Source organism: Pogona vitticeps, chromosome 3, assembly GCF_051106095.1.
Source record: "Pogona vitticeps strain Pit_001003342236 chromosome 3, PviZW2.1, whole genome shotgun sequence".
NCBI classification, from domain to species: Eukaryota; Metazoa; Chordata; class Lepidosauria; order Squamata; family Agamidae; genus Pogona; species Pogona vitticeps.
The window spans coordinates 240,171,945-240,198,776 of record NC_135785.1 but is presented as its reverse complement, the minus strand read 5'-3'; the positions used below and the strand labels follow the sequence as shown (position 1 = coordinate 240,198,776).

General features: G+C 40.8%; 1 protein-coding gene across 1 annotated transcript in view; it reads right to left on the bottom strand.

The window, feature by feature from the left end:
- Window positions 1–1,948: 1,948 nt before the first annotated feature.
- Window positions 1,949–26,832, bottom strand: part of FLT1 (fms related receptor tyrosine kinase 1) — a 139,421-nt gene continuing 114,537 nt past the window's right edge. Inside the window, exons 19-30 of the mRNA XM_072993748.2 lie at window positions 25,342–25,455; window positions 24,073–24,161; window positions 23,224–23,383; window positions 22,774–22,871; window positions 19,695–19,817; window positions 18,172–18,283; window positions 15,934–16,033; window positions 12,788–12,893; window positions 12,024–12,166; window positions 9,829–9,913; window positions 7,605–7,696; window positions 1,949–5,128 (exon numbers count right to left, since the gene is read on the bottom strand). Of these exons, the coding sequence (XP_072849849.2) occupies window positions 4,927–5,128; window positions 7,605–7,696; window positions 9,829–9,913; window positions 12,024–12,166; window positions 12,788–12,893; window positions 15,934–16,033; window positions 18,172–18,283; window positions 19,695–19,817; window positions 22,774–22,871; window positions 23,224–23,383; window positions 24,073–24,161; window positions 25,342–25,455 (1,424 nt within the window). The 3' untranslated portion in view covers window positions 1,949–4,926. The remainder of the gene's footprint in view (window positions 5,129–7,604; window positions 7,697–9,828; window positions 9,914–12,023; window positions 12,167–12,787; window positions 12,894–15,933; window positions 16,034–18,171; window positions 18,284–19,694; window positions 19,818–22,773; window positions 22,872–23,223; window positions 23,384–24,072; window positions 24,162–25,341; window positions 25,456–26,832) is intronic.

Here is a 26,832-nt window from a genome sequence, read left to right as displayed (position 1 = left end):
ATTTTATGATTGGTGGAAAGCAAAAGTAATGTAATAAATAGAACTAAAATGAACAATATGGAGAAGATAAAAATGGAAGAAATGTAATAGTAAATAAGATTGTAGATTAAGCTCTAAAATGGTTTGTTTTATTCATACATAATGTCTTTGTATATTTGTAAATTCTATGTTGGAAAATAAAAAAATTATATATAAAAAAGAAAATCAGCTATATTGATGTCTTCATTCCCAATGTTAAAGTTACATCATTCTTCTCTACTCGTGATTGTTGTCTTAATGTTCAACTGTTTTCACTTCTTTTGTAATCTTCAGCAATAATCATTTCAAGTCATTGCTATTTTCTGCTCATAATATGTTTTCATCTCAAATTGTTCAAGTTGCTTCTACCAGTATTCATGTCTCCTTCACTGGAATCAAATCTACCTTCCTGTATGATGTGTTCTGTGTTCAGAATGAACTAATAGGGAGACAAAATACACTCTTGCCTGACACCTTTGTTAATTGGAAACCACTCTGTTTCTCCATATTTTGTCCTAACAACAGTAGCCTTTTGTCCAGAGTATACATTATGCATCAGGACAGTCAACTGTTGTGGCATTCCCATTTCTTTTCGAACACTCCATAGCTTTTCATGATCCACACAATCAAAGACTCACTAATAGCTGTGCTGGCTGGGGTTTCTGGGAGTTGTAGTCTGAGAACACCTGGACTGCCCTACATTGAGAATCACTTCTCTAATCTATGAAGCATAACTTGGTTTTCTTCTGAAATTCTTTGGTATATTTCGATACCCAATAATGTTGAAGGCCACTGAGCTGAAGTCCAGCCAACAAATCCAGCAGTCAGAGATTGTGGGAGTTGGCTTAGACTGTGGTCACACCAGCAAAATGTTTTCAAGTTACTCCTTGTGAATTTCAGCCCCTTTTTGGGGTTCAGATTATGCAGGGCCATTACTGATTCCTCCCCCCCATCACTGCATCAAATCCAGCCCACTAGAAGGATACTACTATATTTATTCCATGTTTCACCATGCAATACAAATTACATTCCATTGAGTGTGTACTACAAAACCAATTCATTTCCTATGCATCTGGTGTGCAGCCCCACCTCCCTCACCCACTCTCGTTCTAGTCCCTTCATTTTTAAAAAAGTAATTTTCAAACAGGAATGTCAGCTTGTCGGTATGCTTCTGTCAAATACAAAGCATCACTCCCCCTGTTGTCTTTTGACCACCACTGCAGTGCGCTGTGGGTTCTCTATAGAGGGTAATGAAGCACAGAAATAGGAAGAAGTGGCCCAGATCAGTACGTGGTCAGCAAGGGTATTTTGCTGACACAGCTGTGTAACCACACAAATTTTTTTAAAAAGGGGAAATGGGGCAGAGAAGGGCACAAGAAAGGGGGTATATCCTGCTTGAAAGGTGTAGATGAATGTACTGCATCTAACTGACCCCCCAAAAAGTGGAAAGGTAAAAAAAATGTATGAACCATTATCACAGGATATATGCCATGTGACCACAATGTGCAACTATACAGGTAGCAGGAGATGAGAGAAAGAAGGGGAACACTTTTCTAGTCTGATTGCAGCCTTAATGTGACATATTGAGAGTCACAGAGGCTTCATCTCTAGCTGTGAAGCTACCAATGTACATCCTGCTCAGGAGCCATGAAGAAGAGCATAGATGTGTGAACTCATGTAATAGAGACTCAATATAAAGGCATCTCTTCACATTGTAAGCCCTACCCATAGAGTACAGTGAATTCTTTGAGATAATGTATGTGGTTGTTAAAAAATATTTAGGTTATTCAATAAAAATACTAGTAATTTTTGCCCCAAACTAGGACTAGTTAGCTCTACAACACTCTTCTGTAGCATATGCATAGATTATTAACAGGCATAGTAGCATATGTGCAGATAATTCACACAGGCAAAATACCACTCTTTCAAGAAAAGTTTGCAAACAAATTTTATTGTGAAAGTTTAGAAAATGTGCATGAAAATATATTTTAAAGTTTAGCTGCAGTTGTGCGTTATTTACATCCAGTTATCTTTAGTAAAAAAATTATTTTAAAGAGTAATTTCAGGTGGTTTATTAAAACCATGTGATTTTAGTTGGAAAAAAAGTATATTTACAGCTACTAATATGCTCCTTGTAGAAGAAGCTAATCTTTTCATTCTCTAGTTCTTCCTTTCTTCAGTGTCTTTGATAAGAGAATTGTGGATCAAAAGATGACTGGTGTGCTTACAAGCTTCCAGGTTTCAGAAGCAGGAAAATTGTAAAAAGGCACATGTACTCAAATGTTTATATCAACCCATTCCCAGTTGGGGGTGGGGTTTAGCTGCAATCTGTTAGCCTTGATGCAGCTACAGTTAGTTATAACAAAGTTCCATGAGAAACAATGGATCCATTTGAGGGATCCTCCTTTAAATTTCATTGTGTTCACTGGAATTTTATCATGACCAACATTCGGTATTTCACTTTGTGGTTTATTGGTGAACCAAAACAATGTTCCTATTATACTACCCATCCCTTAGAATAAATGAATTTAGCAGCATACTCTTAGCACTAAATAATTGCCATATTTGTGTGATAGCAGCAATAACATTGGATTCAGCAGGTCTTTCAGACACATCTTAACTGGCCTTTGAATACTATATGCATAGTTGCAGCTGTAGCAGGTTGGGTGGATAATTGCTCCCTGTGTTGTCACTTGGAACTGGCATATAAAAGCAGGCTATACTATAATAAAGATGTGTGTATCTAGAGAATTCTGTATTCTCTTAGTTTAAAAAGTAATAGAATTAAGATGTGATACGGATATTCAAATGTCGCACTGAATAAAGGCTCTGCAGATTGCATTCATTATATAATTTGCTGACTATAAAGATTTTTCAGTGTGCATAACGAAGAACAGTGTATACAGCTAAGGTAAGTACTGTACTAAGTTCCACTTAATCAATGGACAGTGGTGCTCAGCTCCTGCTCTAAAAGGGAGGGTTAGATAGTTAGATGTTGCTTGCCAACACTCAACCTTAGATTACCGTCATGAGGACCCAGTGCGTGAAAGAGGAAAAAGAATGGAAATAATCAGAGTGCTGTGTTCCCCAATTGTATAACATTCCACAGTTTTCAGTTAATATGATGCCAATAAGATGTGTGTACAAAGAAGCCTGTGGTGAACCAGTTAATTCTCAGATGCTGTTTGTGCACTTTAGTCTCCATTTCAGTGCAGTTGGCTGCACCAGCATTTTGGCCACTTTTAAGCAATGATGGCAGTTTTCAGTTTTACAGCACTGCCTCATTCTACAGTGCTGGTATTCTGTGCCAAGAAAAGGAAAAGAACTGCATAGCATGGCGCTGCATCAGTGCAGCAGTTCTGGTACTAGTGTTGCATATCGGTAATAATAAATGTATAATAATAATGATAAATATGCCTTAATTTTTGCTCTCTCTATATGAACCAGTTAATTGCTTTTTAACAGGATCTGTGTTTGTTTGTTTTTCCTGAACTTTACCTCAGTCCCTACACTCCAGCTTCCACAGAACATAGCTGTTCATAGACCACTGGTGAAAAAAACTATTTTATGTCCACTGGAATATTAAGTCTGGAGGTTTTAAGGCTGTCTAGAAGAGAGTTCAAGATCTTTAAAGAATTAAATTCCCAGAATTCTTTGGAGGAAATCTGTGTCAGTGGAAGTATAAACAAGTGGTCAGAATTTTGCTGGGGAAACATGGAACCCAAAGAGCCATCACAGACGTTTCCCCACATCAGATGGGTAGACCTTCCTACCCCTATTTCTATACTGATTGTGAAATTGCGTGCGCAGCACAGCTCTCATGAAGTGCTACCACCCAGAGCGATGTTGCGTGACTGCTCTTGTCCATGCAGGCTTTTTTCACTAAAACATTTGGCCATTGTATTGTGCCTCCCCCCACCTTGGAGGCAACATCGTTTCTTGCCTGTGGAATATTTTCTATTGGAAGTAATTTGGTAAAAATTAATTAGTGGCCCATGCATTTTCAACAGCAACTTTCAAAGTTGTTAACTTACATTATTATAATGAGTGACATCAGTGTTTCAGATTACGGTTATTTGCCTGATGAGAGAGTTTGGGTTCCCCCCCCCTCATTTAGGGTCAATATTTTAAATCTAAACTCATACATTACTGTTAATGTAATAAATTCATTTTATAATGTTCACTAATATGCAGTTGTACTTCGCCAGTGATATTTGCTAAATTGCTATACTCTGATAATGCCCCCACATCTACAGTACCTCAACAGCTCTTGAAGGTTTTTGCAGTAATCCCCAGATTTGGGGGGGGGGAGGAATAGTAAAGATAATTCCAAGAAAGATGTGGGCAGACCAACAGAATTGCCCATTCAAACACTAGGGCAACATAGCAGTTTAGTATTGTTATCCCACTATCACCCATGTATCCATTATTGGAATGACTCTGAGTTGTGATTATTGGGGAAAGATGGGGGGCCATACACAGAAATAGGCAAATTTGGTGGAAATACAACGTGGTCCTCAGGAATAGGTTGGAAGCAGCTTCTGTTTTGTTAATCTCACTGCTCCTCCATTGCATTGTATGGGCCAGTACAACAATGTGTAACTGAGACACTGAGCAGGGCCAGCACATTACAAAAAGGCTTCTTCCCTTGCAGCAAGCCTCTCTCCCCTTGTTCCAGTTATACAGGTCTAACATTTCTGCTGTGGGATGAGAGCGTGTGCCAGAGTAGATGCAATTTGTAGAGAGAGTTGCCTCTGATGCTTCATAGAAAAAGTCTTTCATTGTTTGCATAGATAATACTGAATCAGCAAGCAGCTCTAAGCACTGTCCAGTTGCTAAATGGGGTTAACAGAGAAGTGCAACTCCATCAATGAGCAGCTGCTTTGAGAAGTGAGAAGAAGTCCTTTGCTAAACAGGTGGAGTGGAATATCGAACTTCAGAGTTATAACTGGATGGAGGAAAACCCTTTACAGGCTTCCCTTCCCATGTGAAACCATTATAGGTTGAAGGCTGAATGACATCACTGATATGGCCACAGCTGAAACTGTAGATGTTCAGCTTGGTTGGGTCACAGAGGATCAATTCCTTGCTTTTCTTGGAAGACTGGAGGCTGCAAGCAAAGAAAGATTAATTATATGATAAATATATACAACACGTTTCTAGCAATTTATAAATTAAATACAATTATATACCACCATTTGGACTGACACCGTAAGTCTACTGTGAACAAATTTTGACAATGATGTCTCAGGCCTCTAAGAAGCTCTCATATCCAAAGTAAGTAGTAGTCATCCACTTTTAGATGGCCAGGTAACATATAGGGCTTTTGCAACTGAGAAATAATTCCTGCAAGGCCCACTCTTTTCATTGGCAAGTGCTTAGTCCCTAGGTAGAAGCCAGGCAGAGGAAAGTGGCTAACAAGGAAAAAAATGCAAAGTGTGAGCCTCGTGGTGCAGTGGTTAAACCACTGTACTGCAGCCAAAACTGTGCTCATGACCTAGGGTTCAATCCCAGGTAACGGCTCAAGGTTGACTCAGCCTTCTATCCTTCCGAGGTCGGTAAAATGAGTACCCAGCTTGTGCTTTGCTTTGCTTTATATACCACCCCATAGCACTTAAACCACTCTCTGGGTGGTTTACAAGTTAACTATGCAGGCTACACATTGCCTCCCTCCCAGCAAGCTGGATACTCATAGACCTTGGAAGGATGGAAGGCTGAGTGAACCTGGGATTGAACCACAGGTTGTGAACACAATTTTGACTGCAGTACAGCAGTTTTACCATTGCATCATGAGAGACTCAGAGCAGGAAAAGAAACAACACTCCTGCACCCCTTCATTGTCATGGTTGCTATTATCGCCCCCTGAGCCTCTGTGTCTCATTTTGATTACGTCTGAGTGCTGAGTCATGAAATGGAAAGAGGAAATGTGGACGTTCTCTAAACTGTGTGCTCTCTCTCTCTCTCTCTCTCTCTCTCTCTCTCTCTCTCTCTCTCTCTCTCTCACACACACACACACACACACACACACACACACACACAAACACACACACACACACACACACACACACACACAGAGAGAGAGAGAGAGAGAGAGAGAGAGAGAGAGAGAGAGAGAGAGAGAGAGCATGAAAAATAAAGCTTTGTTCTATATGTTGACTACACTCTAGCCATGGAGCTGCCTTACAAGGAAGGCCAAGCTGGATCTCTTGCTGTTATCCTTCCATCATCAGCAAAGATGTTTTCATGTAGGTGGCCTTTTTGCACCAGGCCAGATCTAAGGAAGGGATTTTACTTGCAGACATACTCCCAATAAAGGGATTTAAGGCTGCTTACAAAATGATTAACAAACAGCCAAAACCATTGTAAATGATATTAAAATGCAGCTAAACATATCAAAGCATTTGCTGAATCAAAATAATTCAAAACAAATGGAAGAAACATTGGGGGGGGGTGGCGATAACCCAGTAAAAAAAGAACCGCACCCTTCATTAAAAACCTTTTCATCAGCAGGTAGCCCGTTTACATGAACAAAAAAGATATTTGCCTATGGCTAGAAGGACAATAGGCTGTGGCTATCCCAGCCCACCTCCTCAGGGAGTGGGAGCAACCACCTAAAAAAGCCCTCTCTTTGTACCCTCACCACAGGTGTAAGGCAGGTAGGACTGAGAGAAGGGACTCCCTCAATATCTGAAAACCAAGAGTACTTCCCAGAGCCTGGGCCTACACCATGTAAATGGGTGGGTCCCGTTCTTTTAATGGTTGTGCTTTTTGAACTGCTTTGAATTTGATTGTGTTTTGAGCTTCTTGAGTATTTTAAGTACCTGTTTTATAATCTTGTCAGCTATCAGAACCCCACTTTTTCTGGAACCATATACATTTAAAAAGAGAACGAAATACATAGCATGGGCATGCTTGTGTGTTACTTCAGGCCAGAAAACATTTGCCCTTGCCATGGGTTACTGGTGCTATTATATGAATTTTTTTTGCCCCACATGACTGTGCAAAAGGGGCTGGTGACAATGGTATGAAGTCTTTGTGAAACAGGAACTCACAGACCTGTTTTCAGCCAAGCTAGATGGGAGTGTGAGATATTTTAACTGGGTCTTGTTCTTAAAAGTGGAATAACAAGAACAAGGTAGAGACCAGGGGAGGAAAAGCCAAAACATCCCCTTCTCCAATATTTTTGATGATCTACCCCTAGTGTTGATATTTGCCCCATGGAGCAACAAATATAGGTCAAATCAAATTGCTAGTCCCAACTAGAGCTGACTTGTTGATTCAGTTACTGTATGGTGCCAGCATCACATTAGTGGGGACTACCTATTGAATTTAGGACACAAATTGTTGTGTGACACATATATATTCGTCCAGTGGGGCCAGCAGCATCTTAAAGCAGGGAGGGTTGGTTTGGCTGAGGAGAATAGCAGGGGTAAAGTGAGAGGTAAAGAGCAAACCCCTGCTAGAACAATTCATCTTTTCAGCTGCTGCCTTTCGTTCTATTTTTTTTTAATCACAGTAGAAGTTCTGGCAAAACTTTCCATTTAGTTGCCTCTGTGAAAGAATGAACTATAGCTTGATTTCCATACCCAGAGAAAGTTTGCTTTTGTTTACTTCCTGTCCATGTAAAACGTTTCAGCTCTTCCAAAGGCCAAGCTATTCCATTGCTTACTCGGTCAGCCTGAAAGAAAACAAGAGTTTCAGTTGTGCAGGTTGGTTGTGGGTCACCCCTGTTTGTGCCAGTGTGACAAGCCTAAGCTAAGTAACTTATACCCAAAAATAATGTCTGTAGAATTTATATACAGAATTTCAGTACACGCAAAGCTGGCTTTTCTATGTCTTGTTCTTTTTATAATGCAGCAAGAGTATGTTGAATTACAAGAGAGGTGGCTTAATCAACTGTGGCAAACAATTACAGGTGAACAACCTTTTCACACAGCACAGCGGCTTCAGATTTGAAGTGCTCTACCGTCTCCCCTCCCCATCTCCAACTTGGAGCAACTTCAAAGAGGGATTTCTTCTTATGCAAGGGGATAATGGATTCCCCTTTGCATGACTTGAAAGCACATGGTTCTCCACTAACAGGATACTGGTCATAGTGGGACAACAAAAACAAACCAACCACGAACTGTTAAGTGAATAGGTGATAAATGCTCTTTGTCTAAAACTTCATTTCTTTTCCCTTTCCCCCCATATGGTCAGATATTAAAATTAATCTATGATATAATGGTCCTATGATATAATTATATTGTATCATTATATCTGTGATATAATGGCTCAGTCCTAGAAGCTCACTGAGAGGGTGGAACTGGTAAGGCCACTCCTTAAATATCTTACTTAGGGACCTGTTAGGGTTGCTATAAGTTGGCCCCAACTTGACAGCACACAACAACACCATAACGGACCTATACATGTTAGGAGGTACTATCAGAGTTTGCCAAGCTTATGCTCAGCTGAAAGCTTCAGAGGTTCAAATAACTCTTAAAACAACAACCATATTGGGGGTGGGAGAGAATCTGCATTACATGCAGCTAGCCATGAGCCCCATCCCTGATCTTCTCAGTCACTAAACCTTCTGCATTTACCAGATGTTGCAATGGGGGGTGGCAACAGTGTTGCAGCTGCAGTAAGGGAAGCAAAAGGCAGATAGAAACAGGGGCAGGTTTCCTTTCCCACTTTTGGTGTACTGCTGGACGCCGAGCCAGGGAAGGTCCTAGTGGCTCTTGGGAAATGTGCTTCTGATAAGAGCTACTACAAGAGCTGGCTTTTCTGCTTCTTCCTCCTCTCATAATGGAGTGACTTTGCCTCTGTTGTTCCCATTTAAATGGGAGGGCTTGGGGGGAACCTGTCCTAAGTATGTCTTAGGACTGCAGGTGGGTGGGCCCTTTCCAAAAATCATATTGGCTTTGAAAGAAAGTTGGGTTATTTCCACTTTTATCCCAGTGTATGCGTAAGTTGGGAGTTCCAACTCCACTGTGCCTCGTCGGAGAAGATCCAGCCTGTGTGGCCTTGGGCAAGCTTCACAGTCCCAGAGCACCCTCAGAAGAAGGGAATGGTAAACTTCTTCTTAATACTCTCTGTCTAGAAAACCCTGAAAAGGATTGCCATGACTCAGAATTTACTTGACAGCACATGATAATGATGTATAAGTCATGCTGAGAGCACATCTGACAGCCAGTGTAGTATAGTGATGAACTAGGACTCGGGCCCTGGTTTCAAATCCCTGCTCAGCCACAGGAACTCATTGGAAGAGGGCAGAGGGCACTGATCAAATCATTCCTAAAATAGCTCACACATACCGAAAACACTATTAGGGTTGGCATAAGATAGAGTTACTTGATGGCATATACACCACATGTGTAAATCAAGGCCATTCAGGTTGCGAGAAACTTGCTCTTCTCTGTACATACAAATATATATGTCCTTATGTGTGCAAACTGCCAGCTCCTTGAAGAAAGGATGGGAGAGAAATTAAGTGAATAAAGAGGCTACCTCCTAACACAGTATGCTGGGACTAGAACAGCAAAAACACACATATTGTGTGGATGTGTTCTGCATTCAGCTTTGAGATCCCAGTAATATAATAGTCTCTTGCACCTGATAACAATTTGCTAGTTCATAAGAAACTGTTTTTTAAAGCAGTGCTTACAGTATGTACGTCAAGAGACAGATACTAATGTAGAAGTTTCCCACACTACAAGAAAGACTGCTACACCCATAACATCAGCCTACAGAATCTTGAAGGGAAGGATAACAAAGATTTTCCAACTGAACAAGACAGGAATTAACTGAAAAGAATTAATTGTGACTTACATCACATCCACATTTGTTCTTGGGTGAAAGTTCCTCAAAGGTCTTGACCCTCTGTGGTGGCTTCATTTTGGAGGAATTCGCATATCTTGTTAAAAAGGAGAGAAGTGAAGAAGCTTGTCAGAAGAATTCATACGACAGATGTATAATAAAAAACATTTGTGAGCCTGTAAACATGGATGATGACACCATTAAGGCACTCCTACTGTCCTCTGTCTTTCACTGGGGGAGGATGGAGTTGTCTCAAATTGCATATGAGAGAGTCAATATCTTAATCTTACTGAAGTCACATGTTTACTGCTGCCTATAGATCTCAATTAGGCCATGGATGGATAATATCCTTAGCCCACCTGGGAGCTTTTTCGAATAATCTGGCTTGGCTGCTGTTAGAGACAGGATGATTGACTTGATAGGTCTGTGATTTCAGTGAGGATGGCACTTCCCATAACCTCTTTTTTTGTAATCCATGGCTTAAATCCAAACGCTAGCCTTCACCAAAGTAGACCCATTGAACTAGGAAAATGTTGAATGATGACACTAAAGAAAATGCCACTGATTTAGTTAGATCTGTTGTAGCTGAGAGTAGATATTGGCTATCACAGGACTTTCAATATATTTCACTGCTCTTTGTGGATATGTCTTAGCAGACACCATACTTCTTGTCCTGGTGGCATGGAGTCTGGATTGAAATGGGCTTGATTCCATCTCTCATGCCATACAAAATCACACTGAGATCACCATGACCTCTAGGTAATGGAGGCACACGGTTTTCCTTGCGCCAGCCTCAGTTGGTGAGAGAGATGGCAATAGCTGAGCAGTGCAGAGACCTTCACCAGGGAGAAAAGTAAAGCAAGAGGAATACCTGTGACACCTATGAAGTGTTTTGGGTAAACTAGGTTTACACTTTCCATTTCTACCTGAAAAGATGCTTAATGATGCTTAAGTATTTCCACTGTGTTGCAAAGGCAGAAGCTGGTTTGATTAAAAAAGACATGTAATTTATGAAATCCACTGCCACACACATTGGCGAAGGCAACAGGTGCAGATGCTGTTATAAAGGGATTGCAGAACACTGGCAAACTTTCTGTTTTGGTGTCATGACGCCCAGAATTCCCCTGCCAGCAGAGTTATTGGAAGTAGGAATCCAAAAGAGAAACATTGCTCAGCTATAGCATTAGAGACATTCATGACTCAACTTTCAGATTCATGAATAATGGTCTTGATGGTTGGAAAGAACCTTTAGGAGTGAGAAGGTAAACAACAAGGAACTACTATGGCGATTACTAAAGACCCAGAAATCACAAAACATAAAATGCACAAAACTAAAAGATGTTGGTTTTGTGATGAGAAACAAAATGTAGAGATTGTCCTAGATGATCACTCAAGGTAAACGGAATGGCAGAGGAAATGCCATAAGGATAAATTATTGGCTGAAAACCCAAGCAGACTCATTTGGATGCAGCTCAATAGCATTTTTCAGAGCTGCTGCATCCAAAGTCGAACTATTCATGATTATGTCCAGCCTCTGGCAGAAGGAGAGGCTGACAGGGAGACACAAAGAGGAACACTATAGCCTTCCTACTCCACTTGTGGGCTTTCTAGAAGCATTCGATTGGCCACTGTGTGAAACAGGACACTGGGTAAAATTGGCCATTTGTTTAACTTATACCCACATTTTCACCCAAAAAAAGTGCTCAGAGTGACTCACAATACTAAAATGATGATTAAAAACAGGATCTTAACTAAAACAACATAACAGCAATTCTGTTTTTAAGAAACACAAGTAAAAGGCATAGTTAAAATCTAGCTGATCAGATTCATTGTGTTCAGCAGCAAGGTAGCCTGTCTGAATTAAAATGTCTTTTGGTTGTTGTGGGTTTTTTGGGCCCGAAGAACCCACAACAACCATAAGATCCCGGCCGTGAAAGCCTTCGTAAAATGTCTTTGCCTATCAGTGGCAGGACAACAGAGGGAGCCCACCTTGCCTCCCTTAGCCTTTACTTTACTTTATTTAGACTTATACCCCGCCCCTCTAGACAAAAGGCCCTGATCCAGCATGGCTCCTCTTATGTTGTTAAAAAGGCTGCATCTGTCTGGGTCCAGCAACCAACACCCCGCTCCTGTTCATCAGTCTGCTGTATGTATAATATCTTAAGCAACCTTAAATGAGTATGTAAAAGGTCTTAACTCAGTCTTACCCCAAAGGCTCAATGCTCGCATAATTCAAGGCTGGTACTGAATCACCTTTTGTCTCATAAGGATTAGGGGATGTCAGACAAGAATGGTCAAACCCAGCATTTACTGATAATATAGTGTTCAGAGGGAGGTAATCTTTGCCATCCTGTATAGATAAAGATATTAAATTATCAAGGAGACAGAAATAGTACAGAAACTGGGCCTAGTAACCAGGCTCAGGGTGCCGGTGGCACTTCATCAACACCAGTGACCAGAGAATCTGGAATTCACCACCCAGCTACATCTGAAGGCCCCCGACTCTTCAACCCTTATATAAACAATGCAGAGCTCACATCTCTTTTACAAGTACAATGCCCTACTCTTGCAATAGCAAGAAGGGGGGAAAGAGTCCTCCTCCTCCTCCACATTGCTGAAGAATCCTACAGACCAGCATCAATAATAGGTGAGTGTGACACCTACTCCCATCACATAAGGAGCATGCTTTTCACCATGGCAATCTGCTTTCTGGCCCACGCCATGGTCGTAGGGAGATGAAGTTGAAGTAGATACCACTGCTTGAGCCATTGATCCTCTCAGTTCTGTACACGCTGGCTTCCAGCAGCCCCTCAGACTCTCACACCAAGGGCACAAGAGGCTCTCAGCAATACCTGGAGATGCCAGTGTCTCAACATGGAATTTTCTACACTGAAAACACTGTGAATCAAGCACAGCCCCAATGAAGAAGAGGAAATGGAAGGGAGACGTGTGTAAGATTTTTACTGCTTACCTGTTCCACATTAGCTTGTAGCAAGTCCCCTAATCTTTCCACCAGCAGTGAGAACCTTGGTCTTTCATTTGGATCTCCTTGCCAGCAGTCCAGCATTATTTGATATCTGCCAAGAGCAAAAAAACAAAATGGAGGTAGCCATGTTGTTCATAAAACAAATCCCAACATCCATTTTGCAATGATAATATTTATTAAGTTAACCGAGGAATACTTTTTGTGCCCTTTTTGGCCGGCTTACTAAAAATGTCACCATGTTATGGAGACTAAAAGTGAAAGAACAATGATGAAAAAAAGAAAGCACATAAAGACCCTCTTTCAGGGCTCAGCTTCAAATCAGTGGCTTCCATTTCAGACCTAGAAGTTCCCTTTCACCTGAACTGGCAACATGAGATTTGTCTTCAACTGTGCACCGTATGTTATGGCCTTTCTCTTCCTCTCAAAGTCTTTTTATCTCGTTATTTCCTAAGTTAATTTGCCTTTCCACCCAAATTTTGATATGTTTCATGACAACTGTTTTGGTAGTTTCTCGACTTGTGATTTTTGCATTTCTGTTTTATCTTGCCCTTCTGACTTCAGCCCCTGCTGGCTCTCTCTCTCTCTCTCTCTTTCTTGAGGCTAAACTTTTTTATTTGGCTTACAGCACAGTTACATTAGGAATAAATGTGTATTTGAATTGGGTTTAGTATGCTTTAAATCGATTTTTAAAAGGGTGAGTACACAATGCACATGGAAGAGTGGATTGTTTTGACAGAGGATCGTGTTATTTTGAACAGAAGTGAGGAGCTTTTATTTCCACTCAGATGTCAAATTTATTTAATTTGAATCGATTTGACATATGTGAACATCTCTGTTGGTGGGAATGGATTCTTCCTTGTCCCCTTTCTCCCTTCCCACCTCAGCTCACTCCTGGTTACAATCTCTAACACACAGTGATTTAAAATGGCATGTAGCCCCCTGCATGAATACACTGCACAGTTTAAAATCAGATTGCAAGTTGTTCCTTTAGGACACACACATTGACAGAAAGACCACATGACTTTGAACTGACTTCAAATACCCTAATCCAGCTCTTGATTCATTTCAGTACTGTAACCATGTCCTTGGTTACAGTAAACCCTTTTTCTCAGGGTTGACACCATACGTTAACCTGCTACTTTATGCTTCAAGGTGTTTGTTACTTACTAATGACATTGAAAGACCCTTCATGATCACTATTAAGACCATCACTGTACTGATACTTTTCACATTTCTGTCACTTCATACTCACACACACACACACTCTCACACACAAACACACAGAGATAAATGCCAGACTATTCAAGTCTTCTCTCCATGCACCTGTTGAAGGGGTCAGGAATCCACAAAAGCTATTGTCAGAAAAATGTCTTCAGCCTTGAAGTGCTGGAAGACATTTTGCTGTTCATGTAAGTTAAATATGTAGAAGTTGTGTTGAAAGCTTTTTCCTTTCAGTTCTCTTACTAGCTATATATATAAATCATGGACAAATCTTTACTAATCTTCACTAAAGCCCCTCACAATGCTTTATGACTTAATTATCCATCCGACTGACTAATCAGTGGGCTAGAAAGATCCCTGCTGCCTTAACCTCTAAAACCTTTCCTATCTCTTGTATAAAGTCCATTATCTCTTCTCCTTCAAGCACTGCTCCCATTAAGCTTTCATGCGGATAATAGCAATCAGATCTCAGCCCCAGTGTATTCTGCTAAAGGTTAAAGGTCGGAGCTTCTTCAACCTCTCCTAGTCCTTACAGATCTCTTCATTGCAGTTACTGACAACCTTTGATGATCTCCACTGGAACCTTCTCCTTGGTTACGTTCACCCCTTTGGTACAGCTCCTGCCCAGACCAGAGACTGATACTCAATAGTTTCAGCATTATAAAGCTATCTATAAATCCTCGCAGGAATTTGCATTTGCTGAAGATGGCAGACCTGTGATTCTTTGCTTCGTATCTTTTAAGATACCGAGTTTTCTCTTCCCACAGGCCCCTTTATGGCAGTCAAGATCAGATCAGACGTTTTTGGACAATGTCTGTTGGAATTTCCAGAGCTGGATCTGGGGGCTTATGTCTTAAACAGTATGAAGGAGAATTCATCCTAGACCTGTCTTCTCAATTTAAGTTTCATGGGCAACTGGGCTTTTGTCTGCACTGCAGTCTTCCTCTTCAATTCAACTATGGCATCTTTGATATTATAACTAATTCCAGGGAGATGTAACAGCAGTGATACCCAATGTGATGTAGTGGATAAAGTGACAGACTAAGATTCAGGAGGCCTGGGTTTGAATCACTGCTCAGCCATGGAAACTCACTGGGGGAGAGGAATTGGTAAAAAAACCACTCCTTAAATGTCTCACTTATCTTGAGTGAGGTTGCTATAAGTCAGTTCCAACTTGATGGAACATAACACAGCAACGTAAAAGCAAAGATTTGTTTTTTGAAACAAAGAAGTAAACCATGTTTTGCATTTTTTTTAAGCTGGCAAAGTCCTTTAGTCACAGTCTCAGTACCTCAAAATGATATTTGCGAGCCCAAAATTACTTTTATTCAAATGAATAGTAAGGCTAACCTCCAGCTTTATCCATTTATTCAATCACTCTCTCCACCCCGAGCCCCATCTCTGCTGTCCTTCTGTGCACAAACAGCAGCCCCAAAGTAGCACATACACCCTTCCAACAGGAATGATGTGGAATCTCTCATAACACCGGTAATGGGTGATGTCAGAGCCATTACACAACTATCAGCTGTCTCTGACTCTCTGGCACACACCCCTTCTGTGCTCCCTCTCTTCCCTTTCCTTTTATTCTTCGAACTGTGCTTGGATTAAACAGCCTTTCAACTGCAGGAATAAATTCAAAGACAGATCTGCTTTCTGCAAAGTAGGAAACACAGCCACCCTGGATGCGCATGGTTATATGTTTGTCTGTGTGAATGGTATGTGAAAGACCAGGGTGGGTATATACCCTTTGGGCCTTGCCTCACCTATTCTGGCTATGCCAGCTGTTCCCATTCCATTCTCAGGACATTTCTGTAGGCCAGCCTTTTGCATGGAAGAAGATTTCTACCTTTAAGTACAACACCAAGTTGGATATTCAAATTGTTCTTATATAACTACAGTGGCATTCTTACATTTCTGGAGTGGCAAAATCTGGGTTTTTCATTCTTACACCTTCTTTTATCTTGCTGAAGAAGTCTTCATCGATTTGCACACCTGGGTAAGGGGAAGCCCCTAAAAGAGAAGAATATAAAATATTTGGGCCAGAGGTGATGACAAAGGAAAACGAAACAGCCTGAACTCTATTGGATATTTTTGCCAGAATAAGTGCAATGGTATAAAATCACAGCAGCAAATTGCTACTAGTTACCACGATGCCACTGGTATCGCTCATTGTGCATCAGTCATATGACTTGGTATATGAGAAAGAATGCAAGCAACAATTCATTAACTGCTTGCAATTGCCACTGCAATTTACACCACTGGACTTAAATGCTGGCATAAATAACTAAGAGGATTCTGGCTAGCTGTTTCCAGTATAGTAGCAGTTCAAAATAGTTGCACCATTTTTTAGGCTTTCTGTCCAGTTTAGCACTATCATGAGATCTCTCGTTCTAAAGTTTTTTATTCTCTTTTGTATGATAGATAATGAATTCTACACATAGAATCTCACTTGTTCTAGATGGGCGGTATATAAGTCAAATAAATAAATAAATAAATAAATAAATCCTGCTCACACATTGAGCCCACTCTAGAGAATACATGGCAAAAGTCAGCCCTCAGTCCCATTGTCCTCAGAGTCTCAATCCTTTTTATCATGCTTTCTCATCAATAAAGCAGACTAGATGCAGAGATGGGTTCTAGTGAAATATATGTTCACACAGAAATAAACCCCATTGAATTCAACAGGTATCGCTTCAAGGTAAGCAACCACTTCTTTTCTATCTCTTTTTCTTGACCTTAAGTACAGAAATATTAAAAGGTGAAGCAGCTGTCCTTTTCCAGACCTTTAAGAGTTAATTCCAAGTCAAGAACTGCCCTAGGAACATATACTAGATGACCAAAAGATTGTTTGTCTAAGGAACTGCATGCATCGGCTGATTTCCTCTGCTGTTGTGTCTGTCGCTCCTACCATTCTTCTTTGATGAATGAAATTGTTGTTTCCTTTGCAGGATGGGTTTTGTATCCTGCATTTTCCTTCTTTTTTTGTCTCCTTCGAGTTTTTTAGTGCCTTGCTCAGCATTTTCATCTTCGATGCCATCAGCCTGAGATGTTTTGGTATTTTCCTGTGAGTCTGTTGATCACTCCAAAGAGGAAGCAACTCTGGGAATGGCAACGGCTTGACACCGTGTGCTCCCAAGGCAATTGTGGCTGGCTGTTGTTGTCTCCCATACCAATGACTAACCAACCACCCAATGCACAGAACAAGGATTTGTCTGTCATCCCAGTGTAGAGAATATTAATGCCTTTGAAGATGCTGCTGGGGTGTACTTTTGCTGCTCTTACTAACTGGAACATGAGCTATTTTTTTCCTCCATACACAAGTTGTTCTCAAGGGAAACAGGAAAGATTCATACGAGGAAGAGGAAAGTGTTGCTAAACATGCTATTTTACACAGGGTCAAACTTTAAAATACAGCTGAAGTTGATACACAGCATATATAACATACAATAGTACTGGATATAATTTGATTGTGTTTGTTGGCTGCTGAGGTTCTTGCAAATACACAGTCATGAAGTCCTGAGTAGGAACTCTTGTTTGTTAAAACACACTAGTGAATTTGAAGGCACTAATAGAACATAAGCAAATAATCCAAAAGTAATGTTAGTTCGCCCTCCATATATAATATCTAGTCTGAAACTGTATTAATGAGAGTAACAGTGCAATATTCTCCTCATTTATCTGTTAGAGCTTCTGATCTTTGTTCGACCCACTTATGAGTGTAGGAGTAAATGCCTAGAATTACAGTGACTAAAATCAGTGGGGTTTGGTGAGTCCAGTCTTCTGGAAATTCCATTGTTCCTGCTTTAAATGCAACTTATTTTAGCACAGAAGCTAGCAATTAGAGCAGGTCCATTTGAATCAGCACAATTTACAGCACAACGGAGTTGACCTACCAGATCCCAAACAATTCTATGGGCTTACTTTAGTTGAAATTACTATGTTACACAACAGAATTCCAGCTAATATAAGATGTTTATTCTCAAGAGAATAACATTGCCTAACAGAAAGTCATATTCAGTTATTTATTGAATTCTATGGACCTTGCACAATAGATGAAAGTAGGATTGCTCTGTTCATACGTTTATTGAGTCCTTTGTCCTGCTGGTGTTGTTTTCAAAGTTAGTGTAGATCGATTACAAAAAACTTACCAAGAGAAAATATTTCCCATAACAACACACTATATGACCAAACATCACTTTTGGTACTATAGATTTTATCAAATATTGATTCTGGTGCCATCCATTTGAGGGGGAGGCGTGCCTGTAACAAAAATTAACTAAAATTACATCTTTGAAATAATAAGTCTGCAGCCGTCAAACAATTGCAACAGTCATTCGTTCCACTAGAATAAAATATAATGGATGAACCCAAACACAACGGGATGGACCTGGTATCCTTCCAGGCACAAAAGATCTTCTTGTGCTCAGGAAAGAGTTAGAAAGTTGTGCAAATGAAGTGACACTAAGAAAAGCCATTGTGCTTCTGTTTGCACAAAACCTCTGTACAAACTACTTTTTACACCATTTGTGCAAATTCTTGCACAAATGTTTGTCAAACAGCACAAGCAGTTGTTTTCCTTCTTTTTCATTTTTTGGACCCAGGCCAATGTGGACCTGCTGGATTTGGGGGTGAGCATCTAGGGGAGATCCTGCCTCTCTCTCCTCTGGCCCCTGTATAAATGTACTTGGGACGGATCACCTCACATGATGAACATTTCACTTCAGAAGTGCAACTAAAACTGTTGCCAAGCTCTACCTCCCATTATCCCTCAACATTGGCCCTGTTGTTCTCCTTCATCTGGAGGGCCACAAGTTCAGCCATCCCTAATTTAGATGGTATATCCGTGGGGCAATTCCTAAATGTATGCGGCTTCTCAGATTGTTCTAGTGATGTGGACACCCTGATACTGCATGCACAGAACGTGTGTTAACTTCCTTTGACAACATCAGAAGTTCATGGGAGCCAAAGGGGTGCTGGCACAACTTTCCAATTCTGCTAGCCAAGGCACATATTCAGTGGCCCCTGGTGAGCATGGCAAGAGCCTCGGCCTCTCTGGGAGTGGAAGGGAACAGCCACTAAAGTTGTGCTGTGCCTGGTAGCCTATCATGAATGATGGGACCAATCCTGCTCATCTTTCCAGCTCCAAGTTTGCAGAAGGCAGAGATGGGCAAAATTACGTACTTTTTTGGATTACAGCTACCAACTAAAAGGTTCTTCTGGTGAACCAACAGATTCTGGAGCTAAATATAAGATGAGCAATAGCTGAAGTTCAGCTTTACTTCAGCCTCAGTGTAGAAAAGCATATGTCTGGGAGTTTATTTCTCTCTCTCTCTCTCTCTCTCTCTCTCTCTCTCTCTCTCTCTCACACACACACACACACACACACACACACACTTTAAGCCTTTCACTGATTTGTACAGTGAGGTTAGCCAAGAAACAAATATCAACATCTAAACTATTCAAAAAGCAGAGCTAGTGAGCATTTCCAGGCATTGTTGTGGAGGATGCAAGAAGTCCCAGTATATACAACTCATCTGGATTGCTCATCTTCACATTTAAAAAATGTACAATCATTTTCAGGGTCCTTTTAAGTGCAGAGAATGTAAACATTTTGAACATGAGATGTTTGAAATGATAAACGGGACAAATAAAAAGCAGCAAGCTGACTTACATCGCCTTTTCTCACATAATCAGGATTCTTATAAATATCTCTTGCGAGGCCAAAATCACAGATCTTCACAACATTGTTTTCAGATAAAAGGACATTTCTGGCTGCTAAGTCACGATGGATGCACTATGGGGGGAAAATACAGTTTCACAGTCTCATAGTAATCTCCTAAAACTCATTAACATTCTTTTTGAAAAATGCGTATTAATTCTGGAAAGCTACTTTTTGCATTTTCCTTAGGAGAAGTTGCGAAAGTTTACCTTTTAAAAGTGTCATTTTCAGAAACAGAGCACATACAGCTTTTTATAGCAATCTTATTGTCTACTCTCAGGTAACCCCCACTGATTTCAGTGGGATATACTCATAAACGTGTACATATAGGACTGCAACCTGCTTCTCAGTAGACTTGAATACCACTGCACTGTAAATTTGTTCAGTCCCTTCTGGGCCCCTCCAGAAACAGGGCCCTGAAGCTCAAGTTTCATTACAGTGGGGTCTTGACTTGAGAACTGAATCCGTATTGGAAGGCGGTTCTCAAGTCAAAAAGTCTGTAAGTCAAGTCTCCATTGACCTACAGTGCATTGAAAAACGATTAATCCCATAACAGGCCGTTTTTGTTCCATTTTGGTTTTTTTCTGGTCTGTAAGTCAAATCTCACTCTGCAAGTCAAACCTAAATTTTGCGGCCAGAGAAGTCTGTAACTAAAAAAGTCTGTAAGTCAAGCCGTCTGTAACTCCAGGGTCCACTGTAGTTTCATAGTAGCTTTACCCCTGGGTGGATTTGCTGGTTGCCTGAAAAGGCCAAATATAGAGTTGTTGGAAATCACAAGCCAACAGTATACGGCTGGTTGTTAAGAGTTCCTTGGTCAAAAATGAAAAGAGAAGACTTGACAGGAGAAGCTTCCACCAGAAACCATGAAGCATTGTGAGTATCGCAACAATTTGAATAATGACTTATTCAGTTGTGAACTCTCCCGATCAATTAATTTATTATTAGTTGCATTTATAGTCTGCCTTCCCTCCAGGAAGCTCAACATGGCTCTCTCCTTATAGCACTCCTGTAAGGTAGGTCGGTCTGAGAGATTGTGGTTGAGATTTCATGGGTGAGTGAAGATTTGAACCCTGAATTATAATCCAACACTCTAAAATTCTGGCTGTCCCTGATGCACCCCAGCTGAGTTGTGATCGTCTTGGTGAGCCCAATACACTACATTCTTCCTGTAGCTATTATGGATCAGGCAGCAATGACTCCTCACAGATAAACCACTTATGGATAGTATCTTCATAAAAATTATGCTTGTGCCTATTGTGTTTGTATGTCTTACCGCTTGATCTTTGCAAGCTAAACTAGAAGCCTACTTCTGACTGGGAAAGGATGTTAAATGTTTTACATAAATAATGAAATTTAAATGTGGTGCCACCAGTACACAAGACGTTCCACAAAATACAAGGGGATGGGTTCCTTTTCTGAGCAATTTACAATCTAAAATTCAATGGAAAGGATGGAATGAATAAAATAAAGAAAGAATAGCTACTTTACTTCAGTTACATATACAGTGGTGCCTCGCATAGCGAGGTTAATCCGTTCCGGATTAACCTTCGCTATAGCGAAACATCGCTGAACGGGACAGGGAAAGCCATTGGAATGCATTAAACATTGTTTAATGCGTTCCAAAAGGCTCCTTTACTCACCGTTCAGCGAAGTTTCCTATGGCCGGCAGCCATTTTCGCGCCCTCGGTAAGCGAGGGGAGGGCGCGAAAACGCTGCGCGCGGCCATTTTGGGGCTTCCGGTGGCCATTTTGTTCGCCAAACAGCTGATCGTCGGGGCTTCGTTTTGCGAAGATCGGTAAGCAAAACGCTTACCGATCTTCGCAAAGTGAGTTTCGCCCTATCTAAAAGTCGTTGAGCGATCGCATTAGCGATCCCAAAAAAGGGATCGCTATGCGATTTCGTCATTGTACGGTGCACTCGTTAAGCGAGGCACCACTGTACTTAAGCTAAAGGCTTTTCCAGATGGAGTATTTGTTCTCCTTTAATATAATGGGTTCTGGACTGATGCTATCAGTATTTTCCCTACCATTCATACAACATTGTTCTTGCTTCACTTAGTGCAGTGACTTTTCTTCTGATTCGGAGTTCTTCCTTGTTCCTCTGGCAAACCTTGCTTATTTCTAGCATTGCTTCGTACTGACAAAGATGGAGTTTAGCCCTCTAGCACTTTTCATTTGAAGCTGATCTCCAGTGAGAACTTCCTAGTTGGCAGTTTTCAATTATGACCAAGGAAAATGAAATTAAAAAGCTCTAGCAGAAAAGTGTCAAAAGAGAACTGTACTTCTTAAATACTTTTTTCAAAAGATTTCAATAAAACAAAGGTTTCTAAGCAGAGAAGCATTTTTCCCCTTATAGATATGTGGATTTTTGAACAGACATTTGGATGCAGATGCTGTGATTCTTCACAATTAAGGGAGAGGAGCAGAATCCTTGCTTCATCTGAGAGGCCTATGTTGCCTTAGGTTATGGAACAATGCGCCAAAGACTTAAAAGAGAAAGTGGCTTTGAAGGTAGAAAGAGAGCTGCCATTGCATAGGTGTTCAGCTGCACACAGATAGCCTGGACCACAAGGCACATTAAGGCAGATTCAGACAACTGCTAGTATACATGCTCTCAGATTATATGAATGAACATATCATGTGTTCATCAACATCGCATAATGGAGGCTGTGTGGCTGGAACACAATGTCACTGTTTAGAGCTGTTGCATTCAAAATCAGAATAGCCATGATGACATCCAGCTTCCAATAGAACAAAAACAAGAAAGTATCACACTGCAAAGCTCATGGTCATAGTGAATCTGCCTTCATCAGAATATACCCTTCGTTGCTATAGAAGAGCAAAGTCTTCATCTTCACATTTTTTGTCTGTAGTCCTTTGTTATGAAGACAACATGAATAAATGCATATTTATATGTAGGATCTCAACAGGAAAACTGTTGCAGCTTCATTCCTTCCTTCCTTCTCTTTTTTGTCTTTTCCTCGTTCTTCTAATATAGTCTGGAAAATACTGACTATAGAAGTAAAACTAACCTTTTGAGATGACAGGAACTCCATGCCCCTGGCCACCTGAAAACTGTAAGAGATGAGGTCTTCCATGGTGAGGGGCCATTTGTAGAAATCATCAGAATCTAAAATCAATTAAGCACAAGCAAGAATAAAATGACTTTGTGTTGCTCCTATTAGTGTCAATAGATCATTTGAAGTTCAATTTGCCCTAGAGAGAACAAAAAGAACAACAATTCTTGTGATGCACTGAGCACTATTCCCTAAGAAACAAACCACAGACAAAGTCACATATCTTCCTGTAAGGGTGAGTAATGCTGTAAATAAACTTATTTTAAACCATCTTTTCTTGGATCTCAGTATCTCCAACGGATGTTTGCGGCAGTGATAAATCAGGAAAGAAAATGTCAAAGATGCAGAGCATGGCTGTAAAAATAAATTCAGAATGCATAGAAAGAGGAAGGAATTAATACGTACCCTCCTCTTCCTCTTCCACATCACTTAAACTTTTATCTTCCTCAAACCCTGAGCTTGCTAAGCTCTCTCGACTTGGGACGCTCTCTAGCCTTTTCTTCCTACCGCTGATTGGCTGGACATCTTTCTCTTCTGTCATCAGCTCTTCTTGAACAGATGCTTCCTTTAAACAAACAGAGAGGGAAAATATTAGCAGAGCAACCCAAGATGGAATAGAAGGTGTTTCAGTGGGATGACTCAGTGAGAGTTAAGCACTTTTGAATCCTGTCGATTTCGGTAGGAAAGCTAAGGATGGATTGGATCCAGACTTACTCATGGCTAATCTAAGTCTCCCTGACCTCAGTGGGTCTGCTCTAAGTGTGATGAAATCTGAGTCCAACTTAAATCTATTTTGAAAAGCTTAATTTTTCTCCCCCATCAGCTTGGGAACAGGGACCGACAGGCCTGACTATTCCATCATTTGGTGGTGACACAAGATACGCCATTTTGAAGTTGTACTCTCAATTTTGAAATGTTTTTTCCTCTCAAGAGGTACACCTTTACCCACTTTAATGACTTTTCTGACAACATATTAAGACCCCACCTGTTTCACGGGGTATGTTTAAGTGAATAATTACTGCTGCAATGAATTTCTCAATTGATTGGTTTCTTGGTTTTATGGCATTCTTGTTTACTCAGTTTCATCTGTGGTTGTTTTAACATTTTTTGTACTCACATTGGGGATTTTGCATGTTAAAAGGGCCTTTTTGCCTCCATTCACTATTTTTTCTTTCATAGCAGCAGTGCAAAACCCACATTATGCATTTCAACAGGTTGCAAAAATAAAATGGGATACAGTATTTGGAACTTTACCTTATTTATGGAAAAAAATTCCCTTTTACTCTTCAAGTAGCTTGATAAATTTCCATATTTGCAATATTCAACAATCACCATTAGTGGTCCTATAAATAAGGTAACATTATGGTGAAAAAAGGTGGAATACTGTGCCTTTTAATTACATACATTTGAAAATAACAGCACTGGTGACTAAAATATATTTTATTTTAAATACCGTATTTGCCGACATATAAGATGACTGGGTGTATAAGAAGACCTCCCAACATTTCCACTCAAAATTTCCACTCAGAATCGTAGATGGCGTAGATGTTGGGGTGCACCGACTCGAAGCACCCGGTCTCGGCCCAGATGGCTGCCAAGTTGGAGAGGCCGAACTGCGGCACCCTGCCCAGCGACAGCCCCGATGTCTCTGCTGCAGTGCCGGTGCTGGCGGTCTGGGGCTCTGCCTGGGCCCGCCCTGGAAGTTCATGGCCGGCAACGAGGCCCCAGGAGGGCAAGGAGGAGGGGAAGCAGCTGGGTGGGCAGTGGCAGCAGAGGAGGAGGAGGAGGGGGAGAAGCGGCTCTCTGGCGGTGGGTGGGTGATCGGGCAGCTGGCTCAGTGGCATGGGGCAGCGGGCAGCCCAGCAGCAGGCTCTGGCCGCTCAGGAATGGCCGGCTCTGCTTCCCTCCCTCCATCTGGACCGACCACCTGCCCGCCTGCCCTCCTCCCCAGCCGGCGCAGCCCCAAGTCACTCACTCAACAGCGGCGGCGGCTCCTTCAAGAAAGTCTGCCCGCTACCCTCATGGCCCAACTGAAGTCCACCCGGCCTATAAGACGACCACCCCACTTGGAGGCATGTTTTTCAGGGGGGAAAAGTTGTCTTATATGCCGGCAAATACGGTAATATTATTTTCACTGAAATTCCATTCCTAGCCCTTGTTTGTTCTTTGCTTTCACATCTACTGTTACCAAAGTGTGATTTCATTTGGATTTGATTCAAGCCTATTTTTCAACAGTATATTGATATCTGCAGTATTAAAATAGATATTAATGTACCTCCAATTTAAAGAATCTCTCAGAGTTATAAGGATAAAGTATAGCTGATCTTAGCAGTAAAAACTATCTTCCAGGCTATCACAAATCAATTTACACAAATGCATGCATGCATGCATGCATGCATGCATACATACATACATACATACATACATACATACATACATACATACATACATACATACATACATACATACATACATGAAAAAGCAAGTAAGAGATCCTAGAGTATTGGTGTATATGTGTTATACCTCCACTCTTTGTGCAAGCTCCCAGCAAATTCACAACATTGAGATGATGACCAATATGTGTCAAGATCTTCAGCTCCGTCATTAGTGCTTTATGCTCACTGGCAGTGGCCCCTTCTGCAAGGTGGAGAGAAATTATTAGAGTTGCAGTCTGCTACTTTTGCAGACTCCTTTAGCATCATCGTCTGGAGTTGCTGGACTGTTGAATGTACTCTCCAGTTTAGATCTGTCTGCTCTACACATCCCTGGCTGCTGGATCCTTTGACTGTTACTTTGCTCAGAACCTATTGTTCATTTGAATCTTTAAAATCACTCTATCCTGATATGTGCAACATAATTATTCTGTGTCTTGGAAATTCTCTTCCCCTGTCTTTAGATCTTCTCTGCCTCGAAGTACAAACTGGGTTTTAGACATGGTGGGCCTTAGAGGTGAGGGAGTTGGACTATTGCCCTGGGTGCCGAATGGAAGAGGCATAGCACTGAACTCAGTGGGTTAATGTTTGTTGAGTGCACTGTGCCATGGCCATATGTAATCCCCGCCTCAGCTGTTTTTGCAGGGTCTTCAGTACTACTACTGCTAACTTTGCCTGGCAAAAAAAGGGCCACTTTTCATTTAAAACAAGGAAAGTTATTCCTATGTATCATCTTTAGAAGGGCAAATTCCTTTTTCTCTCTCTCATTTTTTTGTGTCCAGTGTGATACCATTTGTTCAACAGACACCACTTTCCTTCGCTAGGTTTTACTGTCCCATACAGGCCACACAAATAGGCAACATTGCTTCTGCAAGTTGGTCATTAAAATCAACCAGGATGTGATTTATTTTTCTGGGAAATTGTGGAGAATTCTATACAAAGTTATATACAGTACAGAAGAATACACGCCACCCACGAAGCAGAACGAGTACATCCAAATGAAAAATCACATTAAACTATCAAAACAACAACAGGAAATCTTGATGGTTCTATCAAAACTCAACAAGAGTTAGTAGATCAAGGCATCGAAATGGATTGGTGGGCACGATCACAATTATTATCAAGGTTTGCTAAAGATAATCAACAGGGCTTTTACTTAGAAAATACCTCCTTTGACCGAATTCTTCTAGAATCAGAGGGAAAATGCATTAAGTTATTATATAATTTTCTATTAGATTCTGAAACACAAGATGACGTGGTAAAGGCATGTATGATTAACTGGGCATCGAATATCGGACATAACATTGAACTGGATCAATGGGAACGAATTTGGAAAACAAATATAAAATTAACTAAATATGTTGTATTTAAAGAGAATATATACAAAATGTTCTACAGATGACCCCCCCACACACAACACTGGCTAAAATAAGCACCCAGATTTCAAATATATGTTGGATATGTAAACAGAAAGAAGGAACATTTTATCACATGTGGTGGATGTGCAAAGACGCCCAAAGATACTGGAGTAAAGTGAATCAGATGTTACAAGAGATATTAGAAACTTCAATACCGATGGTAC